Source organism: Fundulus heteroclitus, unplaced genomic scaffold (assembly GCF_011125445.2).
Source record: "Fundulus heteroclitus isolate FHET01 unplaced genomic scaffold, MU-UCD_Fhet_4.1 scaffold_84, whole genome shotgun sequence".
Taxonomy (NCBI): Eukaryota; Metazoa; Chordata; class Actinopteri; order Cyprinodontiformes; family Fundulidae; genus Fundulus; species Fundulus heteroclitus.
In genome coordinates, this window is record NW_023397296.1 from 974,887 (window position 1) to 995,801 (window position 20,915).

At 40.5% G+C, this 20,915-nt stretch overlaps 1 protein-coding gene across 1 annotated transcript in view; it reads right to left on the reverse strand.

The window, feature by feature from the left end:
* alox12 (arachidonate 12-lipoxygenase) overlaps window positions 1-20,915 on the reverse strand; it is a gene marked incomplete at its 3' end in the record, with an annotated part of 121,759 nt that overhangs the window by 72,987 nt on the left and 27,857 nt on the right. The window contains 3 exon segments of the mRNA XM_036134515.1: window positions 10,574-10,680; window positions 17,498-17,620; window positions 17,700-17,781. Coding sequence (XP_035990408.1) covers window positions 10,574-10,680; window positions 17,498-17,620; window positions 17,700-17,781 — 312 coding nt within the window.

Here is a 20,915-nt window from a genome sequence, read left to right on the forward strand (position 1 = left end):
TATATTTTTATAAACCCTATCCAACCCCAACTAATCCATGTGCCGGCAAAGAGAAAAAAAATAAAAGTAAATAAAAAATTGTAAAAAAATAAAAATTGTAAAAAATAAAATAAATTAAAAAAAAAATATATATATATATATATATATATATAACTAAAAATTACAAATTGGGAGAAGAAAACTCTCTCTCTGTCTCTCTCCGAGGTCGGTCGTGTCTTTTCTCTCTCTGCAGCTTTTACCCCCCCCCCCCCCCCCCCCCCTCTCCTGCTTTGCTTTGCTATGTCTTGTCTTCTGAGCACTTTCTTCATATCAACCGAACTCTGAAAAACATGGATCTGGTAAGCTGGTCTCTCAATACTATTGATAAATTTTTTTCGACGGGTAGGCAACGGAAGGGGGACCCGTCCGGTCCTGATTTGACTTATTTTGTGAGATACACCCTAAATTCCTGGAGGAAAACGGTGTGTCTTTCGACCTTGTCATTCCTGGACGTTTGAAATTTTCACATTGGATTAAGGATACTGGGATCTCTACTTATTGCTTTTTGTGGATTTTTGAAGTATCGGCAAATACAGCGGATGTCGGAGCCATTTGGCCTTGATCAGGCTGCCGGCTGCATGACGCGCTCACTCTGGCTGTGAACGGACAAACCTGGCAGGTGAATGGAGCGAAGCCGAAAAGCTGCCTGTGTTGGAACGCAGACTGACTTTGGTGGTTGAACTCAAGGGGAGATGGGATAAAATCTGGGCGTGAAGCGCGAAAAAGCCCAATAATTTGGAAAATTGGATTTATGTGGAGCCAGCAAAGACTTAAAAGCTGACAGGAAAGGCAGTGCAGCTTGTCTCATAACAAATAACATATTTGGATTCCCTCCCTATCTACTCCTGGATTGTTATGACGGAGAGTGCCCAGAAAAGCCCCCGGCTACCCCCCTCCCCCGCTGACACCTGAGGATGCTTCTCTGAACTGTGGGCCGGCTGATAACATCAAGGACAACGGCCTCTTGAGAGTGTTCACTGAGAAAAACACTTTCGCCCATACACACACGCATAACTGATACTCATAAAACTGATGAATTACACACACGCGACAGGTCTCAAATGTTTACCTTCTGCATACATGTTGTCTTGTGTTTATTTGTGCTTTTGTGCTATGAGGGTTTTTTTTGTGTCGGTTGTTTGTCTCTTTATAGGTGAGAGCATAAATAGGCAAACATCTGTCTCTTTTTTTTTTCTCTCTCCCCTCTTTCTCCCATGTTGTTGCTCTTTCTTCGAGAGTTTCAAGGCAGCGCCTGTAAACTCCGTTTAGGCGGGGTCTGGGCAGTTTGGAGGAATGTGGCCTTGACAGCTGCACTTTTTAGCAGCGGCTGGCTGGCTGCGTTCCTTGGCAACGCAAGGCCTCAGTCAATCGTTCCCCCCAAATGTTTGTTTGTTAAGTGTATGTGATGGACGGTTGTACTGGAACTGACTTTTCGATTGCAATGCAAATTGTAATTGACAAATAAAATTTGATTGATTGATTGATTGATTGATTGATTGATTGATTGAAGAAAAAAAAGAGAAGGGGGGGGGGGGTTATTATCCCAAAATTTACATTGAGACTTGTTTACTAGTGAGAAGGGAGAGTTGCAAGTTTGACAAAATAATCCAGTAAAGGGTCCCATGTTTTATAAAAATTTTTGGTCAATCCTTTCAGAAAGTTTTTAGGAACATCATATCAGAAAGCCACATTGATGCCTTAGGTGGAAATTGGGATTTTCATTCTAAAAGTATTCTCCTTCGAGCGATCAGAGTTGCAAAAGCAATAACATTTTCCTTGCTAGAAATCACAGCATCAACCCCAAAAATTGCCATTTAAGGACTAGGTTTTAGACAGGGGCGGCTCTAGACAGGGGCCCACAGGGGCCAGTGCCCCTGTAGAAATGGTCCAGGCCCCTGTTATGGCCCCTGTACTAAAGACATATATTAAATAAACTTCTTACGATTATATGCATTGGTGAAGAAACCACACCTAATTTGTCACTTTGACCAATTTTATTTTTTGTACCTTCACAATTTCACCCTAACAAGGGTTTAAAAATCAAGGTGTTTTACTTTTAGCTTCAGCAGCATTGAACTGGGATCACAGTTTTCATCTGCTAGATCAGGGATCTGAAACCTGCAGTATCAGTGCCACAAGTGTCTCACTTCATATTAAGTGATTAAATATTGCCCTGTTTTATGATTTCATTATTTTATGTGCCCCTGTGAAAAAAACACTGGCCCCACCTTGGCCCCCTTGGTAAATTTGGTCTAGAACCGCCACTGGTTTTAGATGTAGGCCAAACTCGACATTCAAAATCCTAAATATGGATTTCCAAAACTCTTGCAGCTTAGAGCACGACCAGAACATATGAGCTAAGTCTGCGTTGGTGGCTTTACAGCGATCACACGTTCTATCTATTTCAAGGTATATTTTGGCAAGTCTGACTTTACAATAGTGAGTACGGTGAAGAATTTTAAACTGAATCAGATTGTACACAAGAAGTAGTTCCATTCACAAGGTTAAGAGCTCTAACCCACATCTCTTCTGAAATGACTGTCCCTAATTCTTCTTCCCATTTTGTCTTGATGTTGTCTGTTGATAAGCTACTAGATGACATAATTGAGTTATATAGGTTAGAGATTTGGCCCTTTAAAGTTATGGGGGTCTTTAGTATAACATCCAATTTTGAATCCTCAGGTAATTGAGGAAATTATGGGTTATACATTTGAATAACGTGGCAGATCTGAAGTTATCGGGAAAAAAAATTGATATAGGAATAGAGTGTTTGTTGGCCAGATCTGTGAAAGTAGGAAAAGTATTGTCTATAAAAAAATCCCTGCATGTGGTAAGACCCCTAGTGTCCCATTGTGTAAATGTGACATCAAGATTGGCAGGCTGGAAAAAGGTGGTTATTACACATAGGACTTAACATAGAAAGGTCAGACAATTTAAATGCTTGCCTAAACTGTATCCAAATTCTTAACGTTGAACGCACTACGGACCTGAGGAAAAACGTGATGGGGAGAAAGGGAGTTTTGTTGTCAACAGTGCGGGAAGCGATGACTTATTACAGAGCTTTGCCTCTTCTCTGCACCAACCCGTGTCTGGAGCCTGAAACCAGTAACTTATTTTTTGCAGATTCGCTGCCCAATAATAAACCCTGAAATTTGGTCGAGAAAGCCCACCCCCTTTTCTTGGCCTTTCAAGTAATGCTTTACAAAGTCTTGAAGATTTTCCTCCCCATATAAAACTTGAGAGTAATGCATCAATTGAACGGAAGAAGGATTTTGGTAGAAAAACTACCAAACAAATACTTTGAAACAAATATAAAAATCTTGGCAACACATTCATTTTTGCTGCAGTTGATTTTTCCAGCTAGAGAAAGATAGATAACACTCCATCTCTGGAGGTCAGATTTTAGTTTTTCCATAATGGGAACGTAGTTGGCTTTAAATAGTTTAGAAAAAGATGGGGTGATATTTATTCCTAAGTACTTAAAACCGGAATGTGATATACAGAATGGCAAGTCTGTGTCTGGGATCTGCTTTGCCAAATCATTGATGGGAAAACACACACTTTTTGATGTGTTGTTCTAAGTTTAATTGACAGGGGCTCAATCGCTAATATGAACAGGCTAAGTGGGCACCATTGACGCATACCCCTAGATAAAGGAAAATACTGTGAACATAAATTATTAGTTATTACTGCAGCCTTTGGGGATGAATACAATAGACAAATCCAAGCCATAAATTTCAGGCCAAACCCAAATCTACCTAGTACCGCAAAAAGATATTCCCATTCTACTCTATCGAATGCCTTTTCCGTGTCCAGGAAAACCACCACCTCTGGTCTCACCCTCGACGCTGGAGAGTGCACCACACTCTTCACACTTAACACACTTCAAAAGTCTACGTATGTTAATGAATAAGTGATGGCCTCTCACAAAACCGGTTTGATCATTTGAAATGATATCTGATACTATGGTGTTTACTCGAGAGGTTCCACAGTATCTTAATGTCCGCATTTAGTAAGGAGGTAGGCCTATAAAAGCTCCAATCTGTTGGGTCTTACTGGGTTTTAGTAAAACTGTAATGAGGGCTTCTGTGAGACTCTGAGGGAGGGCTTTCTGTTCAAATGAGTACTTTAAATATAGCAAAAAGAAAGGGGGTCAGTTTTAAGGACATTTTTTTTATAAAATTCGACTGGAAAGCTGTCCGGTCCAGGGGCCTTCCCGTGCTGCATGTCTTTGATTGAATTCTCCACTTCCTGACGGCTTAGTGGCCTTTCCAAGTTGTCCCTTTGTTCCGGCGTAATTGTTGGAGTATTTATGGTTCCTAAGAAATTAACCATAGAGGAAGTGTCCTGAGGAAATTCTGAGGTGTATAGCATAGAATAAAATGTTTTGAAAGTATCATTAATTTCCTTGGGGTCTATTGTCAGCTCTTGACGTGTTTTCCTAATTGTTGATATGAGTTGGGCAGACGATTTAGCCTTTATATGATGAGCAAGTAGGCGTCCTGCCTTCTCTCCATGTTCATAAAAAAGTGTGTGTGATCTTAATAGGTTCTGTTCGGTCTTTTCAATAGATAATAAATCATACTTTGCTTTTAGATTTAGTTTTTCTTTATATAAGTCAAGTGTTGGAGTTGTTGAATATTGATGATCAAGTTTAAGAATAGAATCAATGAGCTCTAATTGTTTCTGTTTTATTTTTTTATTACGTGAAGCTGAGACTGATATCTGTCCCCTCAAAACTTTGAGTGCCGTCCGTCGGTCCGTTTTCCTCCGCTTATCCGGGGTCGGGTCGCAGGGTTAGCAGCTTCAGTAGGGAGGCCCAGACGTCCCTCTCCCCAGCCACTTGGGCCAGCTCCTCCGGGGGAATTCCAAAGGCGCTCCCAGGCCAGCCGGGAGACATAGTCCCCACAGCGTGTCCTGGGTCTTCCCCTGGACATGCCCGGAAAACCTCACCAGGGAGGCGTCCAGGAGGCATCCTAACCAGATGCCCGAGCCACCTCAACTGGCTCCTCTCGACATGGAGGAGCAGCGGCTCTACTCTGAGTCCTCCCCGGATGACTGAGCTCCTCACCCTATCTCTAAGGGAGAGCCCAGACACATTTTGGCTGCTTGTATCAGGGATCTCGTTCTTTCAATCACGACCCAAAGTTTGTGACCATAGATGAGGGTAGGAACGTAGATCGACCGGTAAATCGAGAGCTTCGCCTTTAGGCTCAGCTCTCTCTTCACCACAACGGATTGGTACAGCGCCCACTTCACAGCAGACGCCGCACCAATCCGCCTGTCGATCTCTCGCTCCATCTTCCCCTCATTCGTGAACAAGACCCTAAGATACTTGAACTCCTCCACTAGGGGCAGTACATCCTCCGTAACCCAGAGGAGGCACTCTACCCTTTTCCGGATCAAGATCATGGTCTCAGATTTGGAGGCACTGATTTTCATCCTGGCCGCTTAGCACTGAGCCGCGAACTGCTCCAGTGAGAGCTGTAGATCACGCCCTGATGAAGCCGATAGGACCACGTCATCCGCAAATAGAGACCCAATCCTAAGGCCACCAAAACGGATCCCCTCAACACCTTGGCTGCGCCTAGAAATTCTGTCCATAAAAGTTATGAACAGAATCGGTGACAAAGGGCAACCTTGGTAGAGTCCAACTCTCACCGGAAACGAGTCCAACTTACTGCCGGCAATGCGGACCAGACTCTGACACCGGTCATACAGAGACCTGACAGCCCTTATTAAAGGGCCAGGTACTCCATACTCCTGGAGTACCCCCACAGGATCTGCACTAAAATAGGTGAAAGCTTCTGAACGCAGTTGTGAACAGAAGCAGGAGAGAGAGTTTTGATTTGTTGAACTTGAGAAATGTAAGTGACCAACGTTAATATCTCAAACTAGCATTTAATTCTGAAGTATAACACATTTTATCAACAAAAACCTAATCTGTTTTATAAAACTAAATATTCTGTGCCAGGCAGGCATTCTGAAGACTGCTGGAAAGATTGAAAAGCAAAGACTGTAGGCTATTAAAAATTCAGATTCTTAGTCACAGCCGTCTGAAAAAGAAAAGGTGAGGGTTTCCCTTTTACCAATATTTCGTTGTTATTGTTGCTTTCAGTTATTGTTGACCCTTTGAGGCTGTTCAGGTGTAAATAGCAGGTGTAATTTCTTTTGCATAATATACAGTAAAGGAAGACTAGATGCCACCTAAACAACTTCTATGTTTTGTTTAGACTATTGCATAGTTATAATAGTGTGATTAGGATTCCACAAAATAATAGTGCTATTTATTTTCCTCCGCTGCGCTGGCAGGCGCCTTGGCCCTCTGGTGCATTGGTGGGCCTCGGGTTTGGGGCGGTTTCCCGGGTGTGCGCCGGCCTACTCCCGGCGGCTGCTTCGCGGGGCCTGGCCCCCCGGGGGTGGCCAGAGCCCCGTGGCTCGTCCCCGCGGCTCTTGGGGGCGTCGGCATTGTGGTGGCTGGGGGATTTCCTCGGGGTCGTCTCTCCTCTCTCCTTGGGGGGGGGGGTTGCAGATATCCTGTGTCAGCCCCTCCTGGGCGCCCTGCTTTAGGGGCCCCTTTGGGAGTCCGGGGGTTATGGGTCCCCTGACTCCTGCCTCTGTGCTCGGGGAAGGCGGGCCTTTGGTTCTCCACAACCACTATTGAGCTATTTCCTTCTGGTTAATTTTCACCTAAACTAGTGCACTCTCGCAAACTCCCACAGGTGCTGGGTTCCAGGTATTAAGTGTTCACTTATATACAGAAAGCCTGTAATTTATTTATTTATGTTCTTTCACTTTTTTTTTCAGGTTTCACTTTACACATGTCAGTTTAAATAATAATACATATGATTTAGCAATGGTCTCTAGGTGTTATTTGATTGTATTTGTTGCTTTATGTCTGTTGGTTGTGCTGTTCTTTTTGCATCTCTCTTTCCAAGTAATGGAGCAGACGGGAAACATTTTATCACTCTCTCCCTATTATCTCTTCTTTCTTTCACCTCTTCTCTTTCTTTTTTTCTCTCACTTCTTGTTCTTCCTTTACTCTCCCATTGCAGTGTCCATATAATTTGAAATTCTCCCTGCAGGAATCACAATAAAGCTATTTACATGCATAAATCAAGCGGAGCACTATGGCGAAAGCTGTTCGCTCCACTTGTAAAAGCAAAATCTGTTGAGCTCTATCTGGCATTGAGACATCAATTCCTATTGCCACATTGCTAGACAGGACACTGGAAAAAAAAGAAAAAAAAAAAAGAATGGAATACTTTGCCTTGAAAAGCACTCGATATTCCGTGAACCGTAAATGGTAGAGACGTAATTTTTTTGCGTTTATTTTGTAACGGATAGGGGAACAAGAAAAAACTATCAGTTTTTGCTGGAAATATTTTAATAAAGGCACAAAAAATTATGATGTAAAAGGGAGTTTTAATGAAAATGCAAAAATCCTCTAAAAAGGGTCCCGAACAAATCACTGTAGCTCAAAAAGCATAAGAGATATCAAAATAATTCTTTCAACGTGAGTATCAGCAGGCTTTTGAGGACTATGGTGCTTATTTTTTTGTCTGTACAAAAATCGGTGTAGGCACAGCAATTATGTAAAAAAGTGGATGATGTGGAAGTATGCAGGTCCAAAGCGTTTTCAGGATTTTGCACATTTGCTACTCCCAAACAAATTGTTCCTGCAGCAAAACCGTAACAGTTATCCACAAAATTCCTTTTTTGTGAATGCCAGAAGGGTCGGGACATTTATGTGTGAAAGTATCATGCCTGTACATGAAACGGTTTAGGAGTAACGACAATGCGAAAACATGTGTTGTTTGGGATTTTCAGATATAATTTTTCACAATGGCTCCATAGGAAATGAATGAGGAGGGTTTTGAGTTTGTTGTGAAAAATCTATAAATCCTACTCCAATGAAGGTTACATTTCCTGAATCCAGACTAAAATACCTAAGTTTTGATGTATAATTAGTCTATGTAAAGTGAAAATTGAGCCAGTAGGCTGAAGTTGTTCGGAGTTGTGAAATCTTTGAAAACGCCAGAGTGGGCCACTCTGGCAGTTGAAGAATTCCGTCATTGACTTTCACTATAAACGATGATTCTGCTGATTTGTGGACATGAGCTTTGAGGAGTATTTGTAAGAAAACCATAAAAGATATCCACATCCTGTTTTCACTTCTGAGGAGTTCAAAGATATATCTACAAACTGGAAGTTAAACGGTGTTCGTAGGTGAAAGCATGACGATACAGTACAGCGTTGAAAATGGTCATTTCGAGGCTTTTTTGAGGCTTTCTCTGTACCTGACGCCATTCATTTCCTATGGAAGTGGTTTTTTGCGTTGCCATGGTAACTCGAAACCCCAATAAAAGTAATAGCACACCATTCCCGACCAAGCCAGACGTTTTGATACCTATATTGTTGGGGTGCACGCTACAGTTTGGGCCGCATTAATTTCCGAAAACATTTTGAGGTGCATAGTAGTAGGTGCCTCCATGCAAATGCAATGTTTGTTTCACAAAGGACTGCCACCCCCTGCATTTGCTAAGACAGGCGCCTAATTACATTATAAGGGCTACACTTTGTTGAAATTTGAATTTAATATTTGAAATGCTGTTAGTATCAGTTACACTTCTTCCAGTGCAGAGTAAATACAATACATTTATTTGCAGTCCCTTCAATGTATAATTTTGCTGTGCAGACAGAGTATTTTAGATAAAAAATAAGTGTGGGGTTTATCTCTGCGCATTTTTATATCTTCAAAAGAAAATACAGGATAAATTTAGACAACAGACATGTTTTGACTATATTTGGTTTAATAGGCACGTATTTACCATCTGTCTCTGTTGCTGGTAAGTTCAAATGCAAACCTTTTCAAAAGTGGGAAAAAAGTCCCAGTTCGACATTGATCAGATCCGGTGATGCCTTAAACGTTGACAAACAGCATCTATTGTGTGTCGTGGTTATAAAATTTGTATAGATGTAGCAAGAAATGCTACTTTTTTCTTTAGACAGACGAAACGCGTCCTGACGCTCAAGTTAAGCGTCAAGAAATAGGAGCATGCATATTGTGTAGGGCCAATGACATCAGACCAATGAAGCTTTGGACCAATAGTGTCCCTACCAACGTTGAAATTAAACCTACGCCCTTGGTGCATATCTTCAACCTAGAACTGATGATGTCTATGTGTTACAGACCCTGGTTGCGTGCACTGAAGTGTATATGACAGTAAAGTAGTGAATCTCAGTCTATTTATTTATTTTTAGTTGTATTTTAAATAGGCCCATATGGGATGGGACAATCTTACCATACTCAAAAATGTATTTCTTTGAAACAGCTTTGACAAAGAAGTAAGGGTCGGGGCTGATGTTGGGGAAAGTTTTAAATAGAAATATTTTCTACATTCCCTGAACGAATGCTATCAAGCCATACATATATTTTACTAGAAAAGTCATCAAAATGTATATAATTGCAGATCCTACCTAAAAAATATTGTATTTACAATCCCTGTCCATAGCTTCAACATAAACAACAGTAAAACACGACACTGAAATCGTCAGCAAAATTAATATCCTGTATAAGAGATTGTCCCATTGCCTAGATTATGATAAGTTATGCATGTGTTTCACTAGATGTTATCAAAATGCATAACTGCAGATGTTTTTCCTTATTTTATTTATTTATTTAATGTATGGAGAACAACAGCACTAGCTGGTGATGTAGAATTGCTGCATCCATTGCAACCACCATATCAATGGTAGAAAACCTAACATTCTCACATTTTTCTGAGAACAAACTGAAATTGTTGGTGAAACTAATGAACGGAAGATTTTACACATTCATTGAACAAAGACTTATATTATGCAAACTTCTCACTAGAAATGTCATCTAAATGCAGATGTTTTGGGGAATGGTGGCCATGTTCTTTTTTTCACTGGGATAAAACTCAATGACGTGACAAGGTTGAAGGCCAAGGTAAATGAATAAAATATGGGACTGAAACTTATTAAGGAGTCAATTTGTGGTAATAATACATTTCCCACGTGGCCCAACGGGGCTATTGGGTTGCAATGAATTACAGCAGCAAACTGTTGAATTTAGTTGAATTTAGGAGAAATTATTTACATAGTTGGATATAAATTGAACCAACTTTTTTCCCTTGTGAAGTGTACTGAAATTAGTTTGTTGTGAACTTGGGCTATATACATAAAGTAAACTGAAAATTAAATGGGATTTATTATATTGTTACATGTAAATGACAAAGTGCTGATTGGTGAGGGACTACTGTGATTGAACTATAGCTGAAGAAAAAAACAATATTCCGGCATCACTGCAAATATCACAAAAAGCACACTTCCTTATTGCGGAATATTAGGTGATTTACATCTTGCATGCACAAATCTGATATAGTTTTTATTCTTTCATCTACACAGTTGACATAATAATTGCTTTCTTTTTTTTAGAATCCCTCTCAAAACCTATATAAACACTTCTTAAAACCATTCTAAAAATATTAGTGTGTGTGTGTTTGCTTACCAGCTATCGGGCTCCGCAGTTTCCAAAAGATCCGTTTAAAGTCATCCAGGTCATTCCAGGATTTCCCGAATGTGATGGCCAACTTCTTCAGCGATAGCTCAAGCAAGCTAAGGGAACAAACAATTTCTCCCTTTATTTATAGCAATACGGTCTGTAAGTTAGCTGTAATATGAATATCATATCTATCCTGAAAGATTCTTTGTACCAATTGATTCTGAAGAATTCAGATTAGTACCTTTAGACTTGTACTCTATTTAGGAACACTTGAAAACAAGCAATCCTATACATGTCACAATGTATTACTAAGAGCAGAACAGAACAGACTTAGGGGGAGTTAACTTTTTCTTATGCACACACACACACACATATATATATATATATATATATATATATATATATATATATATATATATATATATATATATATATATATATATACATATATATATATATATATATATACACACACATACATATATACTGTATATATATATATATATATATATATATATATATATACACACACATATAGATAGATAGATAGATAGATAGATAGATAGATAGATAGATAGATAGATAGATAGATAGATAGATAGATAGATAGATAGATAGATAGATAGATAGATATGTGGGAGTTTTTAGCAGCTAGCGAGTAGCTCCTGTAACCGATGACAATGGCCCTTGACATACTCTGAGTGGGTCTTGTGGTTCCACATATCAGGGTGGATTCTCAAGAATAGATCAATTGGCAGTCTGGGCTGCCTACCAAACATTACTTCATAAGCCTGTTGTATTGTTTGACATGCAATTTTATGCATGGACCAAATGTTTGACAAAATCCCTTCAATGGTATTTTGCTCTCTCTCCCAGGGTCCCTAGCATACCAAGGAGAGACCGGTTAAACCGTTCCACGGGGTTTCCTCTGGGATGTTATGGAGTAATACGGAGTCTGTCTGCTCCTATCAGTATGCAAAGTTATCTGATTGTTTTGGATTCAACGTCTCTGCCCTGGGGCCCGTTCTTCGTACGTTGCTTAAAACATCCGAGATCAAATGACACATCCAAGATGATTTCATCCAGCTAATCATGATTCGGCTAATTGGGTTCTTCGAACACATCTGTTGTTTATGATTAGTATGGCTGGATTCAGTTATCTGAGATAACTGCGCGTTCATGCATCGCTTTTATAGGGGAAATGTATCGATAGTAGAAACAATGATCAGCAGCGCTGCTATTGGCTGTTCAGCATGGCCAAAGAACGGCCACAGTTTTTCTCCCAGCAGAACACGAGCTTTTAATGGAAGGTTATGCCAAATTTAAGTCATTAATTAAAACGACAGGGAACACCTCAAAGTCTGATAAAGCCAGGAGAGAGGGCTGGCAAAAAGCAGCATACAAATTACATGCATAAGTACTGTCCATGGTAGATGTTTCTATCACTTTAAACAGTATGAATTTTTGCATTTTAATAATTTCATATTTACTTTGTTCTTTTATATCAGAGCCTCCACGGGACCCACTAGAACATAGGGACAAGTAAAAGTGAAATACAAGAATATTCTACAAGATGGCAGCCTTCAATTATTATACTTTATTTTAAAAAGGCACTTGTTATGTCAAGAGATCCAAATTTTGGTGTCATTCCTTAGACACTGGAAGTACAAGACGCGTGCAAACTGGGAATTTTAACAAAAAAAATTCTTTATCTATAAAAAATGAAGTTCTTCCTTTTCCAAGTCATACACAGTTTACACGGTAAAACTGTATTGCTCCGTGTCTAGATAATCCATCCATAGTTTTTTCTAATACAATATACGGCTCGACAGGAAGCAAGCCTTTCAAAGTAAAACTAAACTTCACAGTAAAATAGCCTGAACAAATCTTCTAACTGAATATGATAAAAATAAAAAGCAAACCATAATACAAACAACTTAAATATTTTCTATTTATGGCTCTAACACCACTTTTCCCTCTTTAAAAGCCACTGTTAAATGATGTGCTTGTCTGTTTATAACAGCCACCAAGAAAAATCTCTCTACAATTACACTGTCGTGCTACGCTAAGGATCATGTCTATTGCGTGTTACGCGATTAATTCGAACTGCCGATAGTAACCAGCAAAGCCTAAAAAACATTTTAGCTCTTTCCTGTTCAAACGACGAGGCCAATCTCTCAAGGCGGATTATCTTGTCAGAAACTCCCTTTGCATCAACCACATGACCAAGATACTTTACTGATGCTTTAAAGAAGTGACATTTTCTGGAGAAAGTTTTAGACCGCAATCTTTAAGACGGTTCAGCACCTTCATAAGAAATGATTTGTGTTCTTTCAATGTGTCTGAAAAGACAATCAAATCATCCAGAAATACTAATACTTCATTTAGGTGGAAGTCACTGATACACCTTACCATAAGACACTGGAAGGTTAGGGTTTTTCGAGTGTGTTTTTACGGGTAAAACAAACGTTATCTCCATAAGGGTTTTATACATTGATGGGATATTGATGTTTGTGTTGTCTGGTCCACTCCTTACGACCAAAATAAAGCCAAAACTGTTTAAAATTAGCACTGAATGTCTGCTAGCCTAATGCTATTAGCTTCTGGTAACATTCGCTCTTCCCAGATACGCGACTACGGTTCGTTTCAAACAATGTTCAATTCCTTTCGCTCCGCCATCGTTTGATAGTGCTATGAGCATTATTACCGCATTAATGGGGAGTATTGATGTCGATTTAATGGTGTTTTTGTATAACTTAAAGATTAACTGATTTTAGCGACCGATCACTAAAGTGACCCCTAGCTTTCCGGAAGAATAATCACATTTATAAAATCAAGTGTCCCTAAAGTTTACTGATTTTTACTGAGTAAATCATTCTGTAAAATGTTATTTTAATAAATAATGTTTATCTAATTTCTAGGCGCAGCCAAGGTGTTGAGGGGATCCGTTTTGGTGGCCTTAGGATTGCACCTCTGCTATTCGCGGATGACGTGGTCCTATTGGCTTCATCAGGGCGTGATCTACAGGTCTCACTAGAGCGGTTCACAGCCGAGTGTGAAGCGGCCGGGATGAAAATCAGTGCCTCCAAATCCGAGACCATGGTGTTGAACCGGAAAAGGGTAGAGTGCCTCTTCCGGGTTGGGGAGGATGTGCTGCCCCTAGTGGAGGAGTTCAAGTATCTTGGGATCTTGTTCACGAATGAGGGGAAGATGGAGTGGGAGATCGACAGGCGGATTGGTGCGGTGTCTGCTGTGAAGCAGGCGCTGTACCGCTCCGTTGTGGTGAAGGGAGAGCTGAGCCAAAAGGCGAAGCTCTCGATTTACCGGTTGATCTATGTTCCTACCCTCATCTATGGTCATGAGCTTTAGGTCGTGTCCAAAAGAAGAAGATGACCTGGTTACAAGCGGCTGAAATTAGTTTTCTCCGTAGTGTGTCTGGGCTCTCCCTTAGAGATAGGGTGAGGAGCTCAGTCATCCGGGGAGGACTCAGAGTAGAGCCGTTGCTCCTCCACGTCGAGAGGAGCCAGTTGAGGTGGCTCGGGCATCTGGTTAGGATGCCTCCTGGACGCCTCCCTGGTGAGGTGTTCCGGGCACGTCCCACCGGGAGGAGGCCCAGGGGAAGACCCAGGACACGCTGGAGGGACTATGTCTCTCGGCTGGCCTGGGAACACCCTGGGATTCCCCCCGGAGGAGCTGGCCCAAGTGGCTGGGGAGAGGGACGTCTGGGCCTCCCTACTGAAGCTGCTACCCCCGCGACCCGACCCCGGATAAGCAGAAGAAAACGGACGGACGGACGGACCTGTTTAACTCAGGATTTGCATTGTGAATGGGTTGAAACACCTACCAAATGTTGTTCTAAATTAGTTGTAAGCCCAGGATATCACCTTATTTTACATTCAAGATGTTATTTGTACAGCACATTAAGCTAATTTAACCTCATTCCATGATGAACTTTGGTTCTTTAACTTAAATCTGCAGTGAACCACGATTCACTGAATTAATGTGATGATGATGATCAACCACTTTATTTTGTCTTTTTTTGTTGTGTACATAGTTCCATAGCTTCTTTTCATCTTCATTTTGTTTGGTAGTTTAATTAAGCTTCACTAGCCTAGTAGAGAGGATTTGTTGATTGAAATATAGTGTTAATTCAGATAAACAGCATTCTGTAGCAATGTTCTCTGGATGTTCATTTTATTTCTGTTAATAAATTCTTGAACTTGAAGAGAAGTTGTCACTCCTTATTCTATGTGTGTGCAGAGTTTCCTGTTAAAAAAAACACTAGTGCTCGAATCATCCCTTTCAACTATTGTGTTTCAGTACAAATAACAAAACATCCCTCCAAGCCAACTCTCAAAACAGACCAAATGCCTGCAACTTAATTAAAATAAAATTATCATATTCATATTTTTGTAACACTGACGTGAACTGGGCTCACAGGTGCACTATGAAAATGTGTGGACTCTGCAGGCCCATTTCAATCATTATTAGGTATGTCAACATTTCCAGTTGCACGTGGCTGTATAGCACTACTGTGTATGTTTTGTGATGTGTTCTGGGTTCCCTGCAGCTCTCCCTGAAGCACACTCAGAAAACCTGCCTTGACACTACCTGCAACAGATTCTAGCTCACCCAGGTATCTGCGAAATAGCACCATCCTCATCTCTTCCTGACAAAGATCTCAAATGGTTCTTGCTAATCATGACATAGCAGGTAAGGTACCCAAATTAATGGGATCGATTTTGGAGATAGACCTTCTGGCTGTCCAGATTTGTCAGGGATCCTGAATATTTTAGTCTGACTATTTATCTCTATTAACTTTGAACGCAGTATTGATTTCTTCATCTGTGTAATCTGACCCTACACCTGTTACATAAAGGGAGCTCTGACCATTAACCTCATAACAGTATCTGACTCAGTGAATGTGTAAATCTCAAAAGGTGTGTATTGTGGGGTGGAAGACCACTAACCAATCTCCTGGCTGGCTCGTCATTTTTTATGTAACCTGGACGTGTGTCCCTACCTCTTATAAAAAGTAATCTATACTGCCAACCATGGATATAACATCTACAGTATCCAAATCTAGGGTTGTATCTATTATCTTAACCTTAGGATCCTTCAGTACGGGATTACTCAGATTTGCGCTCACTGGTCTAGTAGATTTGGAAAGGAAAACACACAGGTCTATGAAATGAAAATGTATCTTTATATGAATAGACTGCTCAGGTTCATTTACACCTTTTGTTTTACATGAATATCCTTAAGTAAATTAAATAATTTAAGTATACCACAGAAATAATATTAACAACCAAAATAGATGTGGACAATAAATAACCAAAACTTTTTTCCAATATCCAAAAAAGATTTGGAAAAGGAAAAAAAAAACCTTCCCTAGTACCTGGTTGTCAACCTCCAGTTCTTATGTCAGTTCAAGAATTTGTGTATCTTGGGCCCAAGAACAAAAAAACAACCTGAGTCCCAGGTGAAGAAAGTAGCAAAAATAACGAATAAGCTGTTTCTCAGGTGGATTTCCTTTTGTCTTTTTTTCCTACCACCCTCTTGGTACAGAAAACATTAGCATGTCTACGTCCTGAAATGCAGCAGGCCTCCAGAACATCGTGCCCCTCCACACACACCAAGAGCTGCAGGTGATGCATTCAGGGCAAGCTCTGGAAATTCCATTACCAGCTGAGAATTAACATACAGGAAAATGTGATCCATTCAAGAGACCCTGTATTTCTGAGTGTTATATCACCAACAGGCCCCAGGTGGTGAGGATAGGGAAACACACATTTGCTCCATTGATCCTCAACATAGGAATGCCGCAGAGTTGTGTCCTCAGCCCTTCTCTCTTCACACTTTTCACGTAGGACTGTTCTGCTGTCCATCCCACAAACACAGTGATGAAGATTGCGGATTACACCACTGTAATGGGTCTGATCTCCAACAATGATGAGTCCTACTACAGGGATGAGGTCAGCAATCTCACACAGTGGTGCTCCAGGAACAACCTGATCCTTAACACCAGTAAGACCAAGGAGGTAATAATAAACTACAGGAGGTCCTTGAGGACTGAACACTGAACACAGGGGGAGGTGGTGGAGCGTGTGGACAGCATTAGGTTCCTGGGTATTCACATCTCCTCCGACCTCTCCTGGACTGTGAACACCTCCCACCTGGTAAAGAAGGCCCCAACACTGCTCTTCATCCTCGGGAAACTGAAAGGGTCTGGACTCTCCACTAAACTGCTAAAGAACTTCTTTAGAGCAACTATAGAGAGTGTTTTATGCCTCAGCATAACTGTATGGTATGGGAGCTGCACAGTTTCAGGTGAGTAAGGACTTAGCATGGTTGGTAAGAAGCACCCCCCCCCAATGTTACTAGCCCGTCATACATTACAATCAGCTTAATGTTACTGCCTACTTGCACACCACCATCTCGAAATATCTAAATGCACATTGCTGTAAACAAAGCCTCAAATCATCATTGTACAATTAGCACCTTACTACCTAATTATTTGTTATCTGTGACTCTCATGAACGCTACAAAAAAACATTGTAACCCTTGTTCATTTTTTGTTTGTCTGTTTGCTTTCATTATGTGTAATATGAACCAGAGTGGCCAAAGAGAAATTTCGCCATGGTAACACACGGTGACAATAAGACTCTTGACTTCGAGAGAAAACAGGGTAAAAAAATCAAATCCATCATAAAAAAAAAACATTTTTTATGGGCAAGGGGTTAAGTTTAGGACTAAGGTGTAAATTAGGTTTAGGTATAAATCTTCAAAGGTTAGGGTCAGGCCATAGAAAGGCTTGACGATAAATGGCAGTCAAGGCAAGGCCCTCACTATGTAATTACTATGTACAAGGATGTGTGTGTGTGTGTGTGTGTATGTGTGTGTGTGTGTGAGAGAGAGAGAGAGACTTACGCATAGTGCAATGAATGTTCAAAATCACTTCTCTTCTCATTGTCAAAGCGAACATCTTGAGGTAATTCTGCTTCCGTTTTGGCATCAACACATCGAGGAATCCCTTGAGCCCATGTTACCCATCTAATAAACACAGACACACTTTAAATCACAGTGATTTATCAACAAATGCTTTTGAATCAATGTATTATATTTGTGACACCTGAAAGTATTTTGTCTCTCTTGCAACTCTGTCTTCCTATGTTGCAGCAACTGTGCTGTGGAGTCATCCACCAGAGTCTTTGCTGTGGATGCAGAAAGCAAAGACAGACACATAGTTCTGTTGTTAGTCCAGATTGACATGTGTGGGTATTTGGTAGCTAATGTGAGGAAAAGTGTTTTTGACATGTTTTTATTTTGCAAAAGAAGCTAAACATGTACACTATATTGCTAAAAGTATTTGTTCACCCATCCAAATTATTGGAATCGTGTCCCAGCCAGCATGCATGGGTCCCACATGGGTTTGTTGTGGGCTACTTGGGTAAGGAGTGGGCATGGGTTTTATGTGGGGCCAATGTGGTTTCATTATCATGGGCCCAACATGAGAAGCCCAATTGGGCTGACCACATTGAACCCACATGACCCATGGGCTGACCGTACATGGGTTGGATCTGGGCATATATATGTAGGCCCTAGTTCTTTTTTATGTGGGCTAACTGGGAATGGGACAGAAATGGGCAACCCTATTTAGGACCCATGTGGTTTCAGTATCATGGGCTCAACATGAGAAGCCCATGTAGGCTGACCACATTGAACGCACTTGACATAAGCATGGGTTGTCCATACATGGGTTGGACCTGGGGCCTACTAGGCCCTAGGCAAGGCAAGGCAAATTTATTTATATAGCACATTTCAGTACAGAGATAATGCAAAGTGCTTTACATGAATAAAATGTAGAAACAAAATAGAACATGGAAAAACAGAAAATAAAAGCAAACATTAAAAACAGTTGGACTACAAAGTTGAACTAATGATGTTTCAGTAAAAACAGTTTAACTAGAACAGTCAAAGTAACCCTAAACAAATGTGTTTTTAATCTTGATTTAAAGGAACTCAGGCTTTCCGCACTTTTACAGTTTTCTGGAAATTTGTTTCAGATCAGTGGAGCATAGGAACTAAATGCTGCTTCTGTTTGGTTCTGGTTCTAGGTATGCAGAGTAGGCTGGAGCCAGATGACCTGAGTGGTCTAGATGGTTGATACACTAATAACAAGTCTGTGATGTATTTAGGTGCTAAGCCATTCAGGGATTTATAGACCAACAGAAGTATTTTAAAGTCTATTCTCTGAGATACAGGGAGCCAGTGTAAGGACTTTAGAACTGGGGTGATGTGCTCTACTTTCTTAGTCTTAGTGAGGACACGGGCAGCAGCGTTCTGGATCAGCTGCAGCTGTCTGATCCACTTTTTAGGCAGACCTGTGAAAACACCGTTGCAGTAATCAATTTGACTAAAAATAAACGCATGGATTAGTTTTTCCAGATCCTGCTGAGACATTAGTCCTTTAATCCTGGAAATGTTCCTCAGGTGATAGAAAGCCGACCTTGTAATGGTCTTTAGATGCTTTTGGAGGTTCAGGTCTGAGTCCATCACTACTCCCAGATTTCGGGCCTGATCAGTGGTTTCTAGCTGAAGCAGCTGAAGCTGTGAGCTACCTTTTAATCTCTCCTTTATTGGTCCAAAAATTATTACTTCAGTTTTGTTTTTATTCAATTGAAGAAAATTTTGGCATATCCATGCATTGATTTCTTCTAGGCATTTTGTCAGTGCTTGAACTGGTCCATAGTCACCTGGTGACATGGTGATGTAGAGCTGTGTGTCATCTGCATAGTTATGGTAGTTGATGTTGTTTTTTATGATCTGAGCTAGAGGGAGCATGTAGATATTGAAGAGGAGGGGACCCAGGATGGACCGTTGGGGAACCCCACATGTAATTTTTGTCGTCTGGGATGTAAAGTTACCTACTGACACAAAAAAGTCCTTTTAAGTAGGATTTAAACCAGAGGAGAGCTGCACCCAAAAGGCAGACCCATTTTTCCAGGCCTTCAAACAGAATGGAGTGATCGACAGTATCGAATGCTGCACTGAGGTCCAATAGTACCAGCACTGTGGTTCTTCCACAGTCTTTATTTATGTGGATTTCATTAAACACGTTGATAAGGGTGGTCTGTGGTGAGCACGGAAACCTGACTGGAAAACATCAAAGCGGCTGGTCGTTGTTAAGAAGGTGTTTAATTGTTGAAATACAGCTTTTTCAATAATCTTACTGATAAAGGGGAGGTTTGAGATGGGCCTTTAGCTCTGGAGTAATAGTTTGTCCAAATTGTTCTTTTTCAGCAGTGGTTTGATAATTGCTGTTTTTAGGGACTGGGGGAAAACACCTGACAGAAGGGACGTGCTTAATATCTGAGTCAAATCAGATGCTATGACAGGGAAAGCTGTGGGTAGAACATCAAGGCAGCAGGAGGAGGAACTTAGCTGCTGAATGATCTCCTCTAATCTTTTGTAGTTTATTTGCCTGAATTGGGATATTTTGTCAAGATAAGTTCCAGTTGGAAACTAGTTCCAAAGCACATTTGAATAAGGAGGACGACAATATTTATTTATTTTGATTGAGCACGTTTGAGAGTGTTACATCAGTTTTACATTTGTTAAACCGATGTAGAACTCTCAAAAGTAATCTTGTTTTTCTTGGAAAATATAAAATTGTTAACTGCGGATGGATATGCAGTTTCACAATCAAACATATTCTTTTCATTAGTCCTTTGACACTCTCTGAAGGTTGGCTGTCCTACAAAAGAATCTGTAAGTACATTTCTTTTCTCTTCTGTCTGTTTTACCTGTATTGTATCAAATTTTAGGGAGAGATTTTAAATCGGCAGTTAAAAATAATTTGCTGCTCGTAAAAGTTCAGATGATTGGAGTACCCCAAAAGAGACTTAATTATTTGTTTGTTTGTTTTTCTTTTTGGTGATAATTTTTCTGATATTGTTAAAAACACACACACACACACACACACACACACACACAATAAGTCGTCTGCCATCATTAAGGTAAGAATATTTTCATGCAGAGCCATTTCAAACTCCGTACTGTTGTGGGCCATACCATTTTCAAATACTGCAGCGCCATTCTATTTGCTGAGTTACCGCTGATTTGAGCGCCAACGCAGCAGAATAAATTTGGTTAACTAATGAATCTAAGTTGCTAGCAGAGGTTGTTTTAAAGTGTCTTGACACGATAAAACCACTTACATAATTTAAAAAGAGTAACTAAAGTGCTTTCTTTTTGTGTGCATGGGCTTTTAATAATCTTTCTCACAGCCAATTAAGCTAGCATGCATGGGTGGGTCTCATGGATGCTGGCTTGGCTGGGACCCACA